This window comes from Vigna radiata, unplaced genomic scaffold (assembly GCF_000741045.1).
Source record: "Vigna radiata var. radiata cultivar VC1973A unplaced genomic scaffold, Vradiata_ver6 scaffold_273, whole genome shotgun sequence".
NCBI classification, from domain to species: Eukaryota; Viridiplantae; Streptophyta; class Magnoliopsida; order Fabales; family Fabaceae; genus Vigna; species Vigna radiata.
In genome coordinates, this window is record NW_014543808.1 from 355,035 (window position 1) to 377,335 (window position 22,301).

At 36.5% G+C, this 22,301-nt stretch overlaps 2 protein-coding genes across 3 annotated transcripts; both read right to left on the minus strand.

The window, feature by feature from the left end:
• Positions 1–1,691, minus strand: LOC106754851 (auxin-responsive protein IAA30). 2 transcript variants are annotated; one of them, XM_014636917.2, is made up of 5 exons: positions 1,648–1,691; positions 1,378–1,558; positions 990–1,192; positions 792–891; positions 1–650 (listed from the first exon to the last, which is right to left on the minus strand). In XM_014636917.2, exons 2-5 carry the CDS (start codon positions 1,545–1,547, stop codon positions 593–595), a joined length of 531 nt encoding a protein of 176 aa, XP_014492403.1. In that variant the 5' UTR covers positions 1,548–1,558; positions 1,648–1,691; the 3' UTR covers positions 1–592. The 2 variants fall into 2 exon arrangements, with proteins under 2 accessions (XP_014492403.1, XP_022633800.1); XM_022778079.1 differs by lacking the exon at positions 1,648–1,691 and having other exon boundaries at positions 1,378–1,618.
• A 1,904-nt stretch (positions 1,692–3,595) lies between these two features.
• On the minus strand, positions 3,596–9,027 carry LOC106754828 (protoporphyrinogen oxidase 1, chloroplastic). Its single transcript, XM_014636894.2, has 9 exons — positions 8,501–9,027; positions 7,641–7,826; positions 7,438–7,522; positions 6,468–6,615; positions 6,307–6,387; positions 6,045–6,216; positions 5,256–5,415; positions 4,996–5,099; positions 3,596–4,153 (listed from the first exon to the last, which is right to left on the minus strand). Exons 1-9 carry the CDS (start codon positions 8,894–8,896, stop codon positions 3,854–3,856), a joined length of 1,632 nt encoding a protein of 543 aa, XP_014492380.1. The 5' UTR covers positions 8,897–9,027; the 3' UTR covers positions 3,596–3,853.
• Positions 9,028–22,301: the final 13,274 nt, after the last annotated feature.

Below are 22,301 nucleotides of genomic sequence, written 5' to 3' on the forward strand. Positions count from 1 at the left end.
ATCTGTCTGCTACCAATCTACATGGGTCATTCACACAATTCTGTAACTGTCTTTGTAGAATTTATTAAATGATTAGACAACTACCCAAATCAAATTCATTCCATTCCCCAATTAAACCCTAGTCTTGTCTAGATCAAATTTCAATATGTTCCCAATGAAATTCGAATCAAAATATCAAAATCAAACAATTCAGATCAATAATAATATAACATTACTTTATTCTGCTCGACATTCTATTATGTCTGTACCTTTATTGCTCCTTATTCCTCGCATGTTTCAACTTTGGTTTATTCATTCTCCGTGTAAGAGAACGCGGAGGAACTGGGTCTTACAACCGGGGAAATTACGTCGGTAACGAGAAAAGCTAGGACCAAACTTTTAGAAACCAAAAATAAAGGCATTTTTGCTTCTTTTTTTTTTTATTTAAAATAAAATAAAAAAATTAATTATATATAAACTTTTTCTTTTTCCCTTTTCAATATCCAAACATACTAAGAATATACACCACTTTGATCTTTGATAATGGATGATCACTGACATTTAAATTTAAGTCACAAAAAGAACCAGTCTTTTGTCATTTTGTAAACATTTATCACCCAAATGTCTCAACCCTTGTGATCTTCAACCTTTTTACAGCCGAAAGGAACATCCTACATGACCAAAAAAGCAAGCTTAAAATGGACGAAAATGTAAAAGCTCCATGTAGTAATAATGGGTCGAAATTTGATCTTAAATATATTAAAAAAAAGGAAAGAAAAAAAGCTTAAAAGAGAAAGTTATGGTTAACTTACTCCCATGGAACGTCCCCAACCATGATCAAATCTCCTTCTCCATCTTCATAAGTTAGAACATGGCATCTCTCTTGTTGAACTCCATCCATTTCAGTCCCCCCTGTGTAAAACAACCACATTCCCTTGTTAGGAGACAAAGACGCTACATACACATAGTCAAGATATAATTAACCATGAGAGAATAGTATTAGATTATACACAGAATGGTGGTATCAAACATTTGTTCAAGGGTCTTCACTAACTCCTGATAGCCATCATGAGCTAACAAATTCAGTTTTCTACCAATTGGAATGCCTTCCATGTACACCTTCACAAAGAAGCTCGTATGCTCGCTGCAATCATTAACTTCAGTAGCTTGTGAATAACTGCTTAGATGTGGTTGCATCTGTTGCCAATGCCCCCTGACATATCAGAATGAGAGGGTCAACAACAACAACAACACATGATGTCATAAAAGAGAGTTGCTACGTACATGGTACCCTTTAAAATCCAAGAGTTTTGATGAATGAGTTTGAACACAAGGGACAGAAAGAAAGAGTTTCTCAATATCAGTAGCAAACATGTTTTTCATATATATTGTACAAACCCTGAACTGGAAGAGGCAACATGTTGAGTGGCGGAAATGCTGAGTCCAAGCCTAAGATCTGTGCGAAGGTGTTGGCTGTGTTGGTGTGTGAGAGAGGATGCAGTTGAATTGGAAGGGTTGTTCCTGCAGCTGGTGATTGAAGAGGAGGAAGAACTAGAAGCTTTGCCCATTGTGGAAGGAACTGATTACACATGAAGCCGCCACATTAGAGGCCTTAAATAAAGAAAGCAAGAAAGAAAGAGAGAATAAGAGAAGAGGTTTGAAGAAGACTTTTTCAGCTGCTGCGCCACCCTCCTCTTTTTCTTCCTCCCATGCAATTGGTAGACCTAAAATGTTGTCATGGTAGCCGACAACAACACGTGTAAATAAGTAAAAATCAACACAGTATTTATACTATGTCAACATGTTTTTTGTTTAATAATTGAGCTTTCATAAGTATATTTGGACTAATGAGTTAGTCAGCTGATATCAGGGTGTGATTAAACACTTCAATTAGTGGGCATTTGAAGAGGATTTTTTTGGCAATTACTATAGAGACAGTAGTTAGACAAAGCGTGTGGTTCTGTTCTAAGGAGAATGGAATGAACCTAAATATTGGACAATTGGTTGGATGAAAAATAGGGTGGACAAGAGAACATTAATGTTGATATCTGATACCTTGCATAAACATATGTAGTATCGACGTAATCGATGTTCAATGGATATAATCATCGTGTTGCTCGTGGGGATCTTAGTTGTAGAGACCAAAATGTATTATTTTGTGCAAGTGAAGTGAGGCTAGAAATACTGCTACGTAACAAGGAAAACATATCTATGTATGAATAGCAGAGAATTTCTACAAGTGTTGTCTCATTCCCTTTCAAGAATTAACTGCAGTAGACAAACTTCACCACCCTTGTCGTCTGCATTTATTTCATTCTGATGTCTTCATTTTGCATGCCTGGTTTTCACTGTAATCAATATCAAAAGCAATTTAGTATGATACAATTAATAAAAAGAAAGAACAAAAGGTCATATGTAATCGCTTCGTGAACGTGAAGTACGTGACAAGTTTGAATATTTTATTGGCTTTTTTAAGCCAAAAAAACTCGAGATCTGGTCCTGGGAACTGGCAATCAACTCGATTTGATAGCATAGGAAAAGAAAAAGGAAAAAGAGAATAATTTCTGTGCCATATCAAACACATGTTGGAATCGGAAACACACTTTAAAAAAGTGTAATTTTATGTTTAATTTATTAGCCCTTCATGTTGAAATAATTATTCCTCACTTTTACTTTATTTTGAATCATTTGTCTCTTTTAGAAAAATATTGAAATTCTAGAACGTTTAATGGTGACATCTTCTTCCATATCCCTCTATCAAATTGAGTAAAATAATCATAACATATTTAACAGTGATAGCTTCTTTCGATTTATATAAAAATGAATTTAATTGTAACACATTGATACTGCAACAATTATATTATTTTCTCATGGTAAATAATTAAGAATTGTTAATTTTATAATGTTTCTTTAAAAGTTATATGGTGAAGAGTGATTTTTATTTATTTTTTATTTTTGTGTGTGTAAGGAATAAATTTTGTAAGTAAGAAATGAAAGAAACTACGAAAAACACATTAAAATTTGATTTAAACTATATAATGTTTAGATAGGATATATATATAGTATAATGTTGAGTTGTAGCTGGTTAGAATGAAGAAAAGCAAAATGACTTGGATCTAAAGATATGGGAAATGGTAGGTAAAGAGAGAGGGATGAATAAATGAGAAAATGTTGAAAAGGGTGAAAAGGAAAAAAAGTAAAATGTTCCCCACCATCCCAACCACAAGGTTGCTTGGATTAGCCAAGAATCTGTCATTTGGTCTCCAAATACAGTGATTGTGTTGAATTAGAAAAGCAGGGTGTAACCCACATCCGCTTTTTCTTAAATACCTCTATTAGATGTGTCTTGCAATGTGAAGACCAAATCGCCCATTTTCCTTCTCCTTCCCGTTCTTCTATCATCTTGTTTTTCATTGCTTGCCTTCTCCGTCATCATTCTCCATGCCTTTCATTCATACCTCAAACTTTTACATCTCCCATGTAACCACTTTTTAACTATATTTTTTTATTCAAACCCTTCACTCAACTACACAATCATGTAACATGCAATAATTTTTTCTTTTCAGGGCTCGCTTCTATTGCTTAAATCAGAAAATCATTTTCTTGCTCAATATGGTTGGATAAATATATCAAGTTTTGATTATGCGTGTTTACACAATATTATGCGAAATCTCATCGCACTTGTTTATGATTGAACTTATGATTTTGACCTCCTAAATACTTGTTAATAGATAATGAACAAAATACAGTGAATTTTACATAATCTGCAGTAGAGGCCACCAAAAACCTAATGAACGAATTTGAGAAACTGTGATTATTACAATTTAATGGAACATGAGAGTTCCCACCCATTCCATGAAAACAAAATTTTCCACTATTTGTACACTCTATTTGTGAGGTAATCGTTTACTTCAGCTGCTGCCTCGTAAGCTCCCTCAACGCATCGTCCCAAGGCAACACCAGACACATAGTTGCCCCCAAGGAACAGCCCTTCAAATCCAGTATTTCTAAGAGAACCTTTAGCAACGTCTAGAAGATCAAGATGGCCAATTAAGAACTGGGGAATAGCTTGAGGCCACAGTCTCACCCCCAATACAAATGGATCCTGAGCATTTGGGTTTATGAGCATTTTCCTCAAATCTCGATCAACTGCTTCAACAAGTTCACTGTCCGTCTGCCATAAAAAAATACAATTTAGGAGGAAATGAAAAAGGAAAGGAAACAAACCTGAATATACAGGTAGAGAAAGGGCACTTGTTTCAAATGACAAAATGTTACTGTAGATATGTAAAAAAAAATAAAATAAAAAAATAAAAAAACATATAACAGGTCTGGATCCAAGCATTTGAAGTCAAACAACAGATCCATGCCTAAAACCCTGAACCACCAATCATCGATCAATAATGATTAGAGCAGGAGGTCTAGGGCCCATTTAATTCCTGTTTTTTAAATTAAATTTTGTTCATAAAAAGAAGTGAACAAAAAATTCGATAGACTAATTATTTAAAAAAAAAAATCTATCCGTTTTCAAAATTTAAAAACCTAGAACAACTAAGTTATTTTGTTTTCCTATTCAGTTTTTTCATAACTAGTACTCTCACACCTTCCCCCACCTTTTTTGAAAATTGTTATATATATATTTTTTAAAGAAACTAAAAAACAAAACCACAGTAAAACACGCCCCTCTACGGTACTCTTGTAGGGTAAAACACCTCTGACCGGAACAATAAACTCACAATACTCCTGTAGAGTAAACTTACAATAACCAAAAATTTTACTTTATCGGATGAGTGTGTCTGATTTCTTTTTAAATATAGCAAATTTATGCTTTCTTGTGTTTACCTAATAAGTTTATTTTAAAACAAATCCTATATACTTATTTGAAAAATAACTAACAGTTCTGTACTCCACCGTCCTCGAAGTTTCGCATAAAAGATGCTGTTAACCCTATTGAATGCCGTAACAGCTCAACCAATTCCATATACGTTAAAAGTTCATGTTTCATATTAATGTCACCTTTTGTAAAATTCCAGTATTGGTAGCCCCTCCAATGTAATTCAAGAGTAGAACCCTTCCAGGAGGTGCTCGGTTGGGGAAAAGTGATGAGCTGTATATAGTTCCTGTCAAGCCCACAAATATGGTCTTTTCATCAAACCGGTCAAAAACTAGAATTTACTCCACAGTGCGCAGTTCTAACATGAATGATAATAATTAAAATGATGTGGAACTTATTGTGTTGAAAGACTTCACTTTTGTTTTATGAAATTAATACTCGCCTAATGTCTCCACTCCTTGGGTACGTGGATGCAATTGACCAAACCCCTTCAGTTCACCATCTATCAAGCATTCTGATCTAATAGCTTCTTTGGGATAGGATATGGAAACTGCAGCCACTGGAGGGTAATAAAACTTTGAAAGTGCATCTGCAGCAGCTGCCTGCAAGAGATATTAAAAGGTTGTCAGGAAATACAGTCCTCAATGATTTCATTGGGAACTATCATGGCAAAAAATGGCCATTTATCAAACTGATTTGTTGAGATGCATTTTGTTATTTGACTTGAGTAAAAGCCCATCAAAGGAAACGCAGTTACTGTAGACAATAACTTTAGTTCTCATGGGAATAAGAGATATTAAAACATGAAAAAAATGCCCCCAGAGGTTTTTAGAAATATGATAAGTCCTATGCAATGAAAAACTGAGCCCTGGAAAAATGGATTAATTGTACCTTCCTTTGCATTATGTTTGAGTGCGGCAGTGTTTGCACAGGAAATCAATTATGGCTTTGAAAGTTCAGAGGATAATAAAAATAGAGACATATGCAACCGTAGGCAAAAAAGCATATGCACATGCATGTGCCACTCACAACACACTCAAACGAAAGAGCCAAAGGCATGCAAACAAAGAAAACCAATGACCAGCAATTAGGCACCATAAAATGCCTGCTATAACTCCCACACCGCTCAACTCCAACAGGTCATATCACCCAATTTCAAGGATTCCACAAAAAAGAAGTCATTAATTAACATAAATAAAGTATATAATCCCACTTTGAGGAAGAAACTTACCGACAGAGGACGCAACAATGTACTAGCAACATGGGAAGGAATAGTAAGGACAACAGTTTTGCACTGCAAAGAAACCACACCTTCTGGTGTTTCATACATCAAACTGTACTCTCCGCTCTCCAGTTTACTGATATTTATAAGCTTCCAAGATAATTTTACTTTGTTGCCTAATCTGTCAACAGGATCACAATTCACAAGGATCGCCAATCTGGAGAATAAGAGGAAATTAACTAGAACATTGGTACAAGGCAACATTTAATACCTAGAAGAAATGGCCTCTGGCAACATAGTAAGTCCTTTCCGGAAAGATCCAACAGTCTGACCCTTTGGTTTTGGCAGACGCCTACATGATTAATTGAATTAGTGAAACACTCCATGAACTATGTGAAAAATACCGAAACTCCAGAACAAGTAATGTATTACGGATCCCGAGGTGGTTTTGAAGTTGCATTTCTCTCTTGTATTGCTTTGAAAGTTCCACCGATAATGCTACCGCCATTTTTTTCCAGCCTCCAAACTTTGCCGAATGCTGCTTTCATACTTAATTTTGAAGGATCACCTGCATAGACCCCTGTATACAACAAAATTAAGGTATGCAACCATTTTTGCAACAAAGACTGCCATACAAAAAAAGTAGAAAAAAAAGAAGGATGAGAAAAAGCAAGATGAAGTAATCTAATCACTGATTAAGGAAAGAGAAAGCACAAGACTCTGTCAAGTTTTTTATGGGACATTGTGGCTGACTTACATAACATCAAGTGCTTGTCCAATTGATTATTAGTACATATACTTCAATAGCATTTATAAGAGGAAATAAAGGAAGAAAGAAAATAGTGGTTTTGTCAATATTACTGGATAATGTGGTAAACCAAGTTTAAGTGTTGTCAAAACCACCACATGTTATGAATCGTGATGCACTAACTAGAGCATACTGGACTTGGTTCTTGAGAAGTTATTACCCTTTCCCTGGCCACAAAAAAATTCCCGAACAGGAAAGTCACGCTTTCAATCCAGTTTTACAATGTGGACCAAAGAACCACTGAACAATATTTAGAACGATACTGAAAAGTCTCAAAAAGAGGTCACTAAGTGCCATTATGAACATAGAAATATAGCCTTAAGTTAAGAAAAAACTGCCCCGCATGAAAACCTTTAATCTCACAGTTTTCAAAAGGTTAGACAATGCGTAACAAACTTCATTCCAGAAATAAACTTATTCTATTGAGATATTACTCAGCTATCTTGATGGATTACATACTAATGGCCAAAAACTGAATATTACTAGATCCAAAAGTAATACAGAAAACTCTACCAGTACATTATAATAATAGAAGACTACAGGTTAACAACAATAATAGAAAAAAAAACATGGCAAACAGGTTAATGCTCTTACCTGAACAAAAAGGCTCTATTAATCGTTCAAAAACCTCATCACCAAGATTCCGACGAACAAACTCTTCAACCGATTCCTCATGACCCTGTTACCTTTGTCAACATTATATTACATGAGAAAACCAAATTAAGAACATCTGCATTTCATCCTTTCGGACATTGTATTTGACACACACATAACCAAAGAAACGAAAGAGGACACACTGGAGGAGGAGGCCGAATCCCAAGCGCACCAAAGCCAGCTCTGATCTTTCCACCAAGGCTCATCAAGTCAAAGAAAGGCAAATCTGACGGCTTCCCGGGCACGGGCCTCAACTTTCCATTCCACAACACGAACCGAGGTGCATTGGGATCCCCCAGAACAAGCTCATCCTTTAAACCACTGTCCACCTACAAAATGCAACAACAGAAATCACTTTAACAACAATTCAACCAGAGACACTAAGTGTGTTTGGATGGGCATTGGGGAAAATGATTTTAATGATATTGATTTTATAAAATTAATACTGGTGAAAATGAATTTTGACATGATATGATTTATGTAGAATTTTTTTTCTCATAAAAGCCCATTAGTCATAAAGCTCACTATAAATTTTGTTTATCTTTTTTAAGGATATGTTTGAATAAATTTCTTCACAAATATTTCTAAAAGAAGAAAATTAAAAAATAAAATAAAATAAAACACTATAAAGTAAAATAAAATTGTGCTTAAGCTAATATGTAAAAGCAACTTTTCAGAATCAAAATTTTATTCTTACAGAACCTGGTATCATTTTATGCAAAATTTTATTTCATCTTATAGAAGAGCCTATCTCCCAAATGTCTTAAAGCCGTTTCGACTAATAATCGAATCCAAACTCAGAAGTTCCTAAACACGATCTAACATCACATTAGCTGGTTTTTCAATGTGATTTTCAGGAAACCAAGGGAAAGCAAACATGCACCCAATTGTGTTACAAATCTCACATTGAATAGTCATATAACCAAAATAAACCGGGACAACCCTTTGTAAATGAGGTTGAGCTAGGCACAATCCCAAATTGGGCAAAAGAAACATTACATACCACCATGGTGAGCATTGGATCAGAGGGCTGAAAACTGTTGGGACCTTCTTCCCAAAGATACCCGTCCCTCTCCAGCGTGGTAATGTTGCCTCCAACGCGGTCTCGGGCCTCAGTCACGACGACATTGGATTTGGCGTGTTTAGTGGAGAGAGCCTGAGCGATGCAGAGGCCGCTGATGCCTCCGCCGACGACTACGCAGTCGACGGGGACTGAGTCTCTGGTAATGGGCGGAGATGAGGTGGATTCCTTGGCAATTGAGCAGCGGAAGGTAGGGTTAGGGCGGGAGCGAGTGAATTTTCGAGGGGGTGAGGTGAAGAGAGAGGTTGGGAAATGGAGGGAGGGGCGGAGAAGGGTTTGGTTCGGCGGGAATAGGATGCCGTTGAAGACGGTAGCCATGGCGGTCGCACAGTGGACAAGGAGGAAATAACGGCGGCACTGTTCGTTATCTTCAACCTGTGCTACAGACAAGAAAAAACGGGAAACACGCTATAGATCAACCACTAAGATTCTTTGATCTGCTAAAATAAAAACTCAGATTCTTACATCATAAGTTTAATATATATTTATATTTTATTGGGTTTTTGACATCAGATTTAGGATGATAATAATTTTGTCACTACCCACAATTAATATGACTTATGTTTTCAAACCCAAACTTTTGTCCGTTTTTATAAATTGCTTAAAAAACAAAAATAAAAGCAACTGTATTATAAATTATTTTCTATATAACTTTCAAAAATATATTCTTTTAATTTATGTATCATTATTTTTAATTTTTAAAAGTTAAAGTTGTTTTTAGGTTTAATCATTTACAATGTCCTTATTTATGTAGGGTTTCCTCAATTAGGTCTTCATTTTTTAAAATATCTCAAATTAAGTCTCTGAATATGAAAAATTGAATCAATTAAAGGACTTGTCGTTAAATTGGGTGGATGACGTTAAAATTGAATGTGCATGGCACGGTGACTTGACTAATGTGGCAATGTATGTTGAGCTGAGTTGGTTTTGTGTCATTTTGAATTTAAATTTTATTTGAAATTGAAACGCAACGTTTAAGAAAAACCAATGTTTTAAATAAAAATGAAATTAAAAACGCAACGTTGGGAATAATTGGGAGATCTGAAGGGATTTAAAACCCCAAAACAAAACAATCAAACCCTTAGGCAAAACCCTATTTTCATAAAACTCCAACAACAACTCACACGCCTGCAAAACCCTTTCTTCCTTACAAAGCCCTTGAACCAAAATCTCACAAGTAACACACGAAAGCTCACACCCTAATTGAACCATCTCGCGAGCCATCTCAATGGCATCCTCAACCCTCCCCTCTCTAAACATCCCCATGATCAAGGTATTGACAGTAACCACATTAGGCTCGCACCCCATTTTCCCCATCTCTTGAAACACATCCGACGCCAACGCGAACTGCGAGTTCCGACAGTAACCACTTATCAAAATGTTGAAAGTGAAAACGTCAGGCTTAACGCGGTGGGTAACCACCATCTCGTAGTAAAACTGAAGGGCTTGGTTTAGGTTACCGTGTTTGACGAAGGCGTGGATGAGGACATTGAAAACGGTGACGTCTGGCTTGGAGTCGATCAGTTTGGTCATGGAGTGGAATGCGGAGAGGGCATGGTGGATTGGGAGGATTTGGAGAAGGCGTGGATGGCGTAGGAGAAGATGGGTTGGATGTGGGGGCAGCAGAAAATGGAGGAAGAGTAGGGGCAGGGGTGGGTGGCAATGAGGTGGAGGAGGGCGCGGAGTTGGGGGAGGCGATGGGTGGCGGCGAGGTGCGGGCCATCCAGTGGAATAGTGCCGGTGATAACGGTAATTCTTACCATTATCTATGGTGCAATTTTCTTGCCAAATCAACACTCCTGAAGCTTCAAACACGCTTAATCCTCTTTTTAATCTAACTTTGTGAATAAATTCAGCTTAGGTTATACACACTAGTTTTCATCATTAATTCCTCAAATTTTGTAGGAACTTTGTTTGCTTTGGAAGGACTTCAAGCTATCAAGAGTGGAGAACCAAGGAAAAGCTTACTAAATGAAGTTTTGAAGATGTTTCCCTGCACAAGTGGCGCCCAACGCCCTTCAGTTCGCTGTTTTCACCAATTGCCCACGCCTAGGCGCCCCTTAGGGGTGCCCAGCGCCCTTTGTCTCGCTGTTTTTGGCAATTCTTCACGCCTGGGCGCCCCCTAGAGGGCGCTGGGTGCCCCTGGATTCGCTGTTGGAGCTTAAGTTGTGGTGCCTGGGCGCCCAAGAAAAGGGCGCTGAGCGCGACTTTTTGCTGAGTTGGCACCCTAGACCTATAAAAGGCACACAGTTTTCGAGGGTTGCAACTTCCTTGGCGGCTGAAGCTCTGAAGCATCATTTTGGACCTCTTGGAGCAAGTTTTGGGTTGTGGGAACTCACCCTTCTTCTTCCTTGGGTCTCCTTCTACCCCATTTTCTTCCATTGTAAGCTCAAGCTCTCCATGACTATGGAGAGCTTAGTTCTTTCATGTTGGGGAATGATGTAAACTATATAAACCATTTGTAAATGTGCTTGTTCTAAATGAAAATATGCTTCTCTCATTACTTGTTAGTGTTTATTTCTATGCTTAAAGCTTGTTATGACTTGATCAATCATGACATGATGTTAGGGTTTACTTAGTATTGGGAAATATTTTGTGAACCTTGAAATGAACTTAAACACCTAAAATAAATAGTGTCTAGGGATAGAGCTAGGACTTTTGGTTGTCTTAAACTTCTTTTCATAATGCGGGTGAACTTGTTGGGTTGCCAAGGGATTGAGATTTTACAAGTGAACCTAGGCTTTCTCACCAAGGGATTGGGTTTAAGTAACTTAGCTAGTTGACAAGAACAAGTTAACGAAGAAGAGTGGTTGAGTGCATTTGCATAGGACTATATTAGTTGAAATCATTCTCCAACATATTCATTCCACATATTCATCAATCATTTCATTTTCAAGTGTTTTGGCCCCAAGTAGTTCAAACCTTTACTTATGCATGACTTTTACTTTCATTGCACAATTTCACACTAAAATGGAATTATTCTTTAGCTTAAATTAGTTAGCAACTATGCGATAGTAAAGTAGTGACCGAGTCTCTTGGGAAACGATATTCGGTCTTACCGGTTTTACTACTTGAGCGATTTGGTGCACTTGCCAAAGTCTCAACAGCGGGTCATCCTGTCTTCCAATTTAGGGTTTTAAATCCCTTCTGATTTCTCAATTTTCCCTAATTTATTCCAACGTTGCGGTTTTTAATTTCATTTTTATTTAAAACGTTGGTTTTTTCTTAAACGTTGTGTTTCAATTTCAATAAAATTTAAATCCAAAATGATACAAAACCAACTCAACTCTGATATATACTGCCACGTCAGTCAAGTCACTATGCCACACACACTCAATTTTAACGTCATCCATTCAATTTAACGGCAAGCCCTTAATTGATTCAATTTTTCATATTCAGGGACTTAAATGAGGCATTTTAAAAAACGTGGACCTAATTGAGAAAACCCTACATAAATAGGGACATTCTAAATGATTAAACCTTCTTTTTATTACTCTTCATCCAAAATTAATGCAACTTTAATCTTTTATATTGTGTTTTGTATTTAGTAATTTGAAAATAGCAAATACTAAAAAGTGAAAAAATAGATTTTTTTTTATTGTAATTTGCTTCAATATACCTGAAGTGATGGACATGAAAAGTTGGCGGTGGCTATGGTATCTCTTTTTTCTCAAATGTGAAGCAAGGTTTTAAACATATATCAGGTACTTTTTTTTCTTCGTCCCAAAACGAATTAACTTTAATAGTTTGTATTTAGTAAATTACAAGAAAGGAAAAAATAAAAAAGAAGAAAAATAATCTAGAAAATGACAGAGAGGCAAAATAACATAAATAGAATACTCAATATTTCATTTTTTTCTTTCTACTCAATCATGAAGTGCTCTATATAGGCATAAATCATTACAAATAACATTCTCTATCATGTGAGTATAACAATTTTCTCCTTTTTCGCTAAAGTTGTCACGTCACTTAGTAATATACCCATTGAGGTAAGTTGGCTAACGAAAGACTTTCTTTAGAAGGTCAGCAGTAGAATATGTGGTAGTACTTGGGTTGTGTTCATCTTGCACTTTTTCAATGGACTCCTCATTAGTACCAACGAACGACATGGGCCCAATACTCCCTTCGTCTCCCTCTAGATGAAGAAGCACCTTGTCCTCAAGGTGAAATTATTGTTGAATAGTGATCCAAGGTTCCCAAGTGGCCTTCTTTGGTGGCAGTCCCTTCCACTGTACTGGGATTGTATCAGAATTTAGTTTGGTGGCTAAAATAGTGATTGGTTCCAAAAGAGGGTGGTTGCCTTGGAACTCTAGTGGCAATGCTGAAACTGATGTTGAAGGAGGGCCTATGTGAGGACGAAGGAAACTAATGTGGAACACATTGTGGATTTTGGCAGTTGAAGGAAGCTCTAGTCGGTAAGCTACTTGTCCAATCCGTTCAAGAACTTTGAAGGGACCAAAGAAGCGTTTTTGTAACTTCCCCTAATATGGTCCAGCAACCGAAACCTATCGATGTAGGCAAAGGCGCACCTACATCCAATCCCCATCCTGAAGATGGAGATCTCTGTGATTGGTGTCAACTCATTTCTTGATATTGGACTGAGTTTTCTGCAGATTACGATTGAGTTTATGGATAATGTTAGTCCATAATTACAACTCAAATTGAACAACAACGTTTGAAGTTTCTGAAGGGAGTGCCTGTGGAAACGAGGGTGGGGGAGACCCATGCATAACTTCAAATGGAGTCATCTTGGTAGATGCATTGATGCTAGTGTTAAAGCACCATTCGACCCAAGGAAGAAATTTGCCCTACAACGAAGGCTTGTGATGAATGAAGCAGTAAAGGTATTGTTGCAAAACCTTGTTGACCACCTTAGTTTGATCATCGGATTGGGGATGATAAGCAATGGACATCCTCAATTTGGTGTCCCTAAGGCGGAAGAGCTCGCACCAAAATTGGCCAACGAAAGCTGGATCGCGATCGGAGATCAAACTTTTGGGAAGACCGTGCAATCTACAAATCATGTGCACGAATAAGTCAGCCATTTTTTAGGCAGAGAAGGAACGGGGAAGAGTGCCAAAGTTTGCTCCCTTAGAGAAGAGATCAACGACAACTAATAATGTAGTGTGGCCTTGGTATGGCGGAAGACCAATGATGAAGTCCAAGGATAAATCCTCCCAACATTTTGAAGGAGGAGGGATTGATTAAAGTAGTCATGCTGGTTTTTGAGCTGGGATCTTAATTTATTAACAAGTTACATATTGAGTGACGAATGAATCAATATCTTCCCACATTTCATCCCAAAAGAAATTGGCATCCAATTTCCCGAAGGTTCGCGCCACTTTAGGATGTCTAGTAACAAGGGTAGAATGATATTCATGCAACAAGGTAGGTATGAAGGGGCAAGAAGATGGAATCCGTATGCGCTTTTTGAACAGAATCATTCCGTCTAAAGTAGCGTATAGAGGAAAACGAGCAGGAGCAACGACTATTTTCAGCTTGAGATCAAGAAACTCTACACTGTTGAAAAGAGACTGCTTGTGATCAGAAAGGAAATCCAACTGTGGGATGGATAATATCAAGAATTAGGAGTCTTGTTGTGTGGATGGGAGCCTAGACAAGGCATCCGTTGCAAAATTAGTCTTCCCCAGCCTGTATTGTATCTCAAATTTGTAGCCCAACAACTTTGAGAGGTAAGTCTGTTGATTCAGAGTGAGAACCGTTTGGGATATCAATTCCTTGATGGATTTTTTATCTGTATGAAATGCCTTCCCAATAGATATTGTCACCATTTTTTAACAGCATATGCAATGACACAAAATTCCCTAATGTATGTAGAGGAATTTTGTAGCTTGGGACAAAATTGCTTACTGAAGTATGCAATGAGGTGTCCATTTTGAGAAAGGACAGCTCCCATACCAGAACCAGAGGCGTCAGTTTGCACAAAGAACGTGCAATCAAAGTGTGGTAAAGCTAACGTCGGGGCGTTTGTTAGAGCATATTTTAAACGTTGGAAGGCTTGTGTTATAGTATCCTGCCAAACAAAATTATCCCGCTTAAGGAGATCAATGAGGGCGTTTGCAATTGAGTCGTATTCTTTTACAAAACAACGATAAAATCATGTCAATCCCAAGAAGCCACGAAGGGATTTGACTGATGTTAGTAAAGGCCAATCAAGAACAACTTGTATTTCGTTGGGATCTGGATGAACACCCTGGCGAGACACAATGTGTCCTAAATAATGAATGGATTCCTTCTCTATGGAACACTTCTCTCCCTTTAGTTTGAAGTTGTATTGAATTAGTAGCTAGAAAGTACTTTCCAGGTGGGAAACATGAGAATCCAGAGTTGGGCTATATACTAAAATATCGTCAAAAAATACAATGATGAATTGACGAAGATGTGGCCGAAAGAGATCATTCATGATGGCTTGAAAGGTGGAAGGGGCATTGCATAACCCAAATGGCATCACCTTGAATTCGAAATGGCCATTATGAATGCGGAAGGCGATTTTGGCACATTTAGTGGGAAACATCAAAATCTGATGAAAGTCAGAGAATAAGTCCAGCTTTGAGAACCAAGTTGCATTACCCAACTTGTCCAACAATTCATCGACAGTCGGAATCGAAAACTTGTCCTTCACCATGACACGTTGAGGGCCCGATAGTTAACACAAAAACGCCATGCCCGTGCTTCTTTTTGACAAGGAGAATAGGGGAGGAGAAAGGACTTGTGCTTGACTTAATAAAACCGGAATCCAACATTCGTTGCACCTATTACTCAATTTCATGCTTTTGAAAGTGGGGATATCTGTAAGGCCTGACAAAGATTGGGGCAGTGTTTGGTTGTAGGGTTATACCGTGATCGGTGGGTTTGGAAGAGGGTAAAGTAGTTGGTGGTTAAAAGAGGGAAGCATATTTGGTGAGTAGTGTTTGTAGTGGAAGGTGGTCAGATGTAGGAAGAGATGAGTGGATGTGGATTTGGGTAGGGAAGGGGATGCGGGTGTGAGGGAGTATAAGTGGTATGAAGGGGGTTGGTCAAGTGTAAGCTAGTGAAGGGCCACCACACTATTAGTTTTGCTGTAGCCGCTAAAGTTGATAGATGGATATTAGGCTAGGTTTTGGGCCAGTTTTGCCTTTTAATTCAACCAAAGTGCCTTCCCACATAAAACGCATGAATGGGCCATTATAGTCCATCACAAGCGGGCTAACTTGAGTGAGCCAATGAACCCCTAGGACAATGTCAATTCCAAACAATTCTAAAGGATACAAATCAATAAAGATTTGGAAAGAGGCAACTTTAAGTTGGGCCTTAGGGCAAAGAGTGGAGCATGGAAGGAAATCACTATTACCTACCATTACTTTTAGAGGGGTTGAAGTGGGCTCATTGTGGAGTTAAAGGAAATGGGCCACACGACTCTGGATGAAGTTGTGTGTAGCTCCATAATCCACCCGAATTTGGACCTGGTATCCATTGAGAAAACTCGTTAATCGAAGAGTGTGAGGGGCGCATTGACCAGATTAAGCATGTAGATTGACTAGGCTTGATTCAGAGGATGGATCCTCTGTGGGTGGTTGATCTGGGTCATCTGACTAGATCAGATCGTCATCTGATGTAGTGGATATCAGAAGTAAGAACTAGGTCTTACAACGATGGCCATGTGTATAACATTCATTGAAATTATAACATAGATTCTTCTTTCTTCTACCTTGCATTTCTAACTGTAAGAAATTTAATGGGTAACTTGGTGGGGGTGTGGGAAGGAGGGGAGGGAGAGGTTTGGGGGTTGGTGGTGGTGGTGGTGGGGTTTGAGTTTGATAAAGTGGTGGTCTAGAGAATCGAGAAAATGGGGAGGCAGATTGTTTATAATCATGGAGTTTAGCAAATGAGATGACCTGATTCAAATCGGTAGGTTGGAGGACCATTTCCTCATGGTGGAGGTGTGGTTTGAGCCCCAAGATGAAGTACCTTAGATAAAAACTAGGGGGATATCCAGAGATCCTGTTGGAGAGAGTCTCAAACTCAGATAGATAATCCTGCAAGGAGTGAGTCTGAGAAAGCTTATAAAGAGCTGTGATAGGATCCTCGAACTGTGAAGGAGCAAATCGGAGCTCCAAAGCCCGGAGAAAAGATTCCCACGATGTTAAGAGCTCGTTGTTATGCATCTATTGAAACCATGCAAGGGCTTTTCCTTTAAGAGAGAAAGAGGCAAACTAAATGCGTTGGTCCTTAGGTGTTTTGTGAAAGGTAAAAAACTGGTTCACCTTAAAGATCCACCCTAATGGGTCTGACCTGTCGAAGGAAGGAAGGTCTAGTTTCATATGGCGATGAAGGGAGTTGAGTGGTTGGGGGGAGAGAGCAAGTTGGTTTTCAAGGTTGGAAGTGCAATTATCAATCTCCATGAGGGTGTTAGAGAAATTGGTTTGAGCAAGTGAGATATGCTCTAACTTGCGGTCAAGGAAGGCTAGTGTATCAGAAGAGTCGGTCATGATGGAGGGGAGTGAGATGCAATGAAAGTTCCACATGAAAGGGAAAAAAATCAGAAAGAAGAAGAATAATCTAGAAAATGACAGAAAGGCAGAATAACAGAAAGAGAATACTCAATATTTCATTCATCCTTTCTTCTCAATCATGAGGTGCTCTATATAGGCACAAATCATTACAAATAACATTCTCTATCACGGGTTTCCTCCTTTTCCGCTAAAGTTGTCACGTCACTTAGTGATATAATTATTGAGGTAAGTTGACTAACGAGAGACTCTCTTTGGAAGGTCAGCAGTAGAATTTGTGGTAGTACTTGAGTTGTATTAATCTTGCACTTTGTCAATGAACTTCTCATTAGTACCACATAGGCTCAATATTCCTTTCAAGGTAGCAAATAATAAAAAAAAAGCAAAAATGGATTTCTAGCTGTGATTGTCGTCAATAATATATGTAAAGTGATTATCTGATTGACTTTAATATATGTAATTTAGGTTCATCTTCTATGAGTTTATCCTAACCCTCTAGAAGTATGTTTTATTTTAGTGGTTCATTCAGTTGAAAGTTTTTTTAAAACTCTAACTCCAAAAATCTCATGTGAATGGAATTGAGGCAATATTTGGGTGAGGTTAATCTTCTAATATTAACTTTCCTTAACTTGTTACTTTCTTTCTTAACTCTTTTAAGTAAAATATTAACTTTTCTAATTGAAAATTAAATATGGTATAAGAGGTAAAGTTTAATAGTATATTTTAAGTTAACAATCAATTAGAAAAATGCATAAACTTTTAATATAATTAATAGGGTTAAATATGTTTTTAGTCCCTATACTATCAAGCGGTTTTGGTTTTAGTCCCTCTTTCAAAGTAAGGTACATTTTAGTCCTTCTTCTTAAGAAAACTTTAATTTTAGTCCTCTAAAACTAGCAACATTAAAAATCAGCTGAGGTAGCTAATGGTGGTGTGTGCCACGTCATTTTTTTCTGACACTGGGTCACTGGGTCAATCTCCCTCCCCCTCCCTCCATTTTCTCACTTTACCATCGTCTTCAAGAGAGAAACCGGTCACCCGCAGTGGCACCATCGTCTTCCATGGCCGATGACCGACACGTGGCGAAGAGCCTTTAGGTCTAAGCCTCGCATTGGACAGAGACGCAGTCGCAATTAAAACCAATAAAATAAATGAATAAACAAATGCTTTGTGTAGAAGCCAAGCGAGGAACCAGCGAATAAACAAACTAACTGTTATCTATGCGCATTGCGCACCTAACAACCATAGAGTTCTGTCCAATTCAATGAACCGCGGCGAGGAGAGAGAAACTACAGCGTTACAAGCTATGGCTCGAAGAGAAGCAGGCCAAGCTTAAGGGGGAATTCGATGAGCTACTAGAGTGGAAGGCGCCCTGGTGCCATTGAGGGTGACTGGTTTCTCTCTTGAAGACAATGGTAAAGTGAGAAAACGAAGGGAGAGGGAGGGAGATTGACCCAGTGACCCGGTGTCAGAAAAAATTTCGTGACACGCACCACCGTTAGCCACCTCAACTGATTTTTAACGCTGTTAGTTTTAGAGGACTAAAATTAAAGTTTTCTTAAGAAGGAGGACTAAAATATACCTTACTTCAAAAGATGGACTAAAACCAAAATCGCTTGATAGTATAGAAATTAAAAACATATTTAACCTTGATTAATATAAAGATTAATAATTTATTCATTATATGGGTTAATTTATCGTTAAATAGCAAGATATTATATTATATTATATTATATTATATTATATTATATATATATATATATATATATATTATATATATATATATATTATTAAAAATAATAATTGATACAAGAATAAATTTAAGTCATACAATAAAATAAAATAAAAATAAACAATATATAATAAAATAATTCATAAATTTATTATTTATAAGTTTATTATTTTAAATTTTTAAATTAAAATGTCTTATTTAATTTTTATTTTAATATAAATGACTTATTAAGTAAATATCTTATATATTCTAAAAATATGTTTCAGTCAATGAAAAATAAATATATTTATTTTGTGGCTAAATTTTTCTATATAAACAAACAATAAAGTTTTTGGATGTGTGAATTTTTTTTTACCTTAATCTATACGAGTGAAGGTCAAATTATAGGAGGAAGACTATATTAACTTGTTTATATTCCTTTTCCTCAATCACATATTAAATATTAAATAATCTGAAACGTAAAAGTCACAAAATTCATAAAAAAAATGTGTTTCACGCAAGGAAATACCAATTGTTACTCTATATAAGTAGCATTAATATTCTAAAAAAATGAATTATGCTTATTATTCTTTAATACCCAGATTAATCTTATCAGAAAAGGAGAAGAAAAACTTAAAAAGTAAAAAAAAAAATTGAAACGATAGACAATTTCAAAGGTTTCAATACAAAAAAAAAAGAAAAAAAGAAAAAGAGAAGAACTTATAAATATAATAAAAAATAAAAAATGTTAATGATTTTAAATATTAGAGAAAGAAATCATATTATTAATTGTTATAAATGTATGAGAATTGTTTTACAATCGTTAAAAGAAGAGAGGGTACGTATCTTGGAAAATATGATTAAATTCTTCTATGGAAGAGAAATTCCAATAAACTTAAAAAGAAAACTCAAGAAACCAAAAAAAAAAATATAAAAACTGAAAATAAAAAATAGTAATAGACATAAAACATGATTATTTCCAATTACATTGATTATAAATCTCACTTCTCAAATTAAATGATACTTTCATTTCAGTTTCAATTTCAATTGTGACATTCCAAATATATAATAAACACAATTATATAATATAGGTGTGGTGTCCACTAGTTATAATAAAGAGAATAGGTAGAAGTGAACTTGAGATTAGATACAGGATTACAGTCATCCAGAATTGTCTAATTTAAAACTTTTAATCATAACAAAGTATTTCAAAATAACCTAAGAAGTATCTCAAAATAACATAAGATAACTAAGATGAATCCTAAGGAGTCTAAGGTGTAGCATCAGCATCCTCCAGTACTTGCTTCAGATGCACCTCCTCAACATCTGTTCACATCCAAGTGGATGATCATCGCAAAGGAAAAACATACACAAGTAGCACACAACAAAGAAGCAAGGGTGAGCTAGATAAATAAGAAACATACATAAAGCATAATCCATCAATATCACCATGTTTAGTTACATATAAAAAGAACAATCAAGCATATCATTCAAACCATGTATTAAGTACTCAACACGACTCATCCGAATTTGTATAATTGTCGAACTATTGGTCGTCTTTGCACTTGCATAGTTTAGCTGGCCCTCCCCAACACTATGCAAGGTAAATCATCATACCAGTCTATGTCTAAACTCTAAGACTATAGACGAGGACCTCCCTCTACTCTCACCACTCACATTGCTCTTCTCTATCTGAGCATGAACAGTGCTTTAAGTGTAGGGATAGACTTAACATTTCAAAGTTCCATACAATTATACAAGACGATAACACAATCTCTACAACCACTTCCAATCATCTCACCCTGAGATGTCCAATTCTTTCAAGCCACACAATTCAAATATATAACATACATGACACTCTGTTGATCAAACAACATCAAACAAATCAAATACCTTACCAGACAATAACAGTCCCAAAAGAACCATTAAACGACTCAAACCCCGTAACTCATACTTAGACAAAGAAAATGGCTTTGAAACCATCACCAAGAATTTCGGAAAGGTCCAAAACCCCCAAAATGACCTAAGGAACGTCCAAACGGACATCTGAAATCCCAAAAACTATCAAAAACAAAAACAACAGCATGCTGGTGCGCCCAGGGACGCTCGAGCTCGACTAGGGGTGCTGGGGCGCCATGACAACAACTAGATTCATAATTTTTAGCCAGTTTCGTCCATATTTGATTCCCAACACAGATTCAACACTTCTAACATGTTTTCAAACATATTTGGAGTCTAATATCACTCCATAATCAACCACCAACATCATAAACATCAATACAACCATTGTTCATGCAAAATCAACTCTTTAAATACATAACAATAGATTTTTTCTGCATAATTTTCTAACCACTTGTAACCAACCATTCATCACCCAACAATGACCTTTTCCCCAAGATTTATATACCAAAACAGATCCATAATGTATTGTATCTAATCCCAAAACAGTTTGCACATCTCACTTCTCAATTTCAGAAAAACAAACGAAAAAGAGTAGTTTCCACCACTCATTTCATCCAAGCATAGATCATATATCCAATCACTCATACATATCATAAATCTCACTTCAACATCCATCAAAATCAAGAGATTTTCGTACACAATGACATTCATGAACAAACTTCTCTGTTTTACATGATTTTCATGGTTTTTTATATCTTAAAATCTCATAACAACTCATACCATAACATCCATACGAGGATCTAATGTTCAATCCAATTCAGGGTTCATTTCATACTCCAAATCCTTTCTTCTTCCTTCAAAACATAATTAAAAACCATCATCCAAGAATTTAACATTTCTAATCCAAGATCTCACAACAAGCATTTACATTCATCCAATTCCAACTCATTACTTGTTCAAGAAATATGATTTTCGGATTTGGAAAAAGATGAGGTAAAACTCTCATGTCTTTCACTCCATTTTAATAACCAATTCATCCAAAACTTCATATTCATACATACAAACACATTAGAACGAATTTCCATCATCATGCCCATCATTAAATCCATTAAAACTTATCACATTTCGTAGAACTTTCATCAAACAATACATGTGCATTTTTTCTTTTCAGATTCAAAGTTAGCTCCCTTTACCTTAGGGTTGAATAGTCCAGTACACAGAACAACTTCTCTAGTGCCCTTCCTGGAGAAGAACTGAAACAGTGCTCGGTCCGAAACGAGAAACCAATCGGTTCAAACTAAAGCCCTTGACGTCGTGAACACTTGGACAACACCAAATTAAACATGCACTGAGTCAATGAACTTGAAAGTTAGAGAGAAAACAAAGAGAAACAAGAGTTGGAATTCTAGAGAAAGGATAATTCTTAGAAGATGGATTTCTGTCTTTTAGAAAGTTCAACATAAATATTTGAAACAATTTCTTTTTAATAAAATGTCCCTCTCTTTATAACTTAATTCAGCTTTCATCCATTCTTTTTAATATATATATATATATATATATATATATATATATATATATATATATATATATATATATATAT

What these genes read in the sequence shown, in the direction of transcription:
- LOC106754828 (XM_014636894.2), bottom strand. Translation starts at nt 8,896, where the DNA reads ATGGCTACCGTCTTCAACGGCATCCTATTCCCGCCGAACCAAACCCTT. An exon ending in GGATTCGGCCTCCTCCTCCA is followed by an intron (nt 7,523 to 7,640) that starts GTGTGTCCTCTT and finishes CAAAGGTAACAG; the next exon opens with GGTCATGAGGAATCGGTTGA. An exon ending in CCAGAGGCCATTTCTTCTAG is followed by an intron (nt 6,217 to 6,306) that starts GTATTAAATGTT and finishes TCCTGTTGACAG; the next exon opens with ATTAGGCAACAAAGTAAAAT.
- LOC106754851 (XM_014636917.2), bottom strand. Translation starts at nt 1,547, where the DNA reads ATGGGCAAAGCTTCTAGTTCTTCCTCCTCTTCAATCACCAGCTGCAGG. An exon ending in GTTTGATACCACCATTCTGT is followed by an intron (nt 892 to 989) that starts GTATAATCTAAT and finishes TGTTTTACACAG; the next exon opens with GGGGGACTGAAATGGATGGA. An exon ending in GTTGGGGACGTTCCATGGGA is followed by an intron (nt 651 to 791) that starts GTAAGTTAACCA and finishes TTGGTCATGTAG; the next exon opens with GATGTTCCTTTCGGCTGTAA.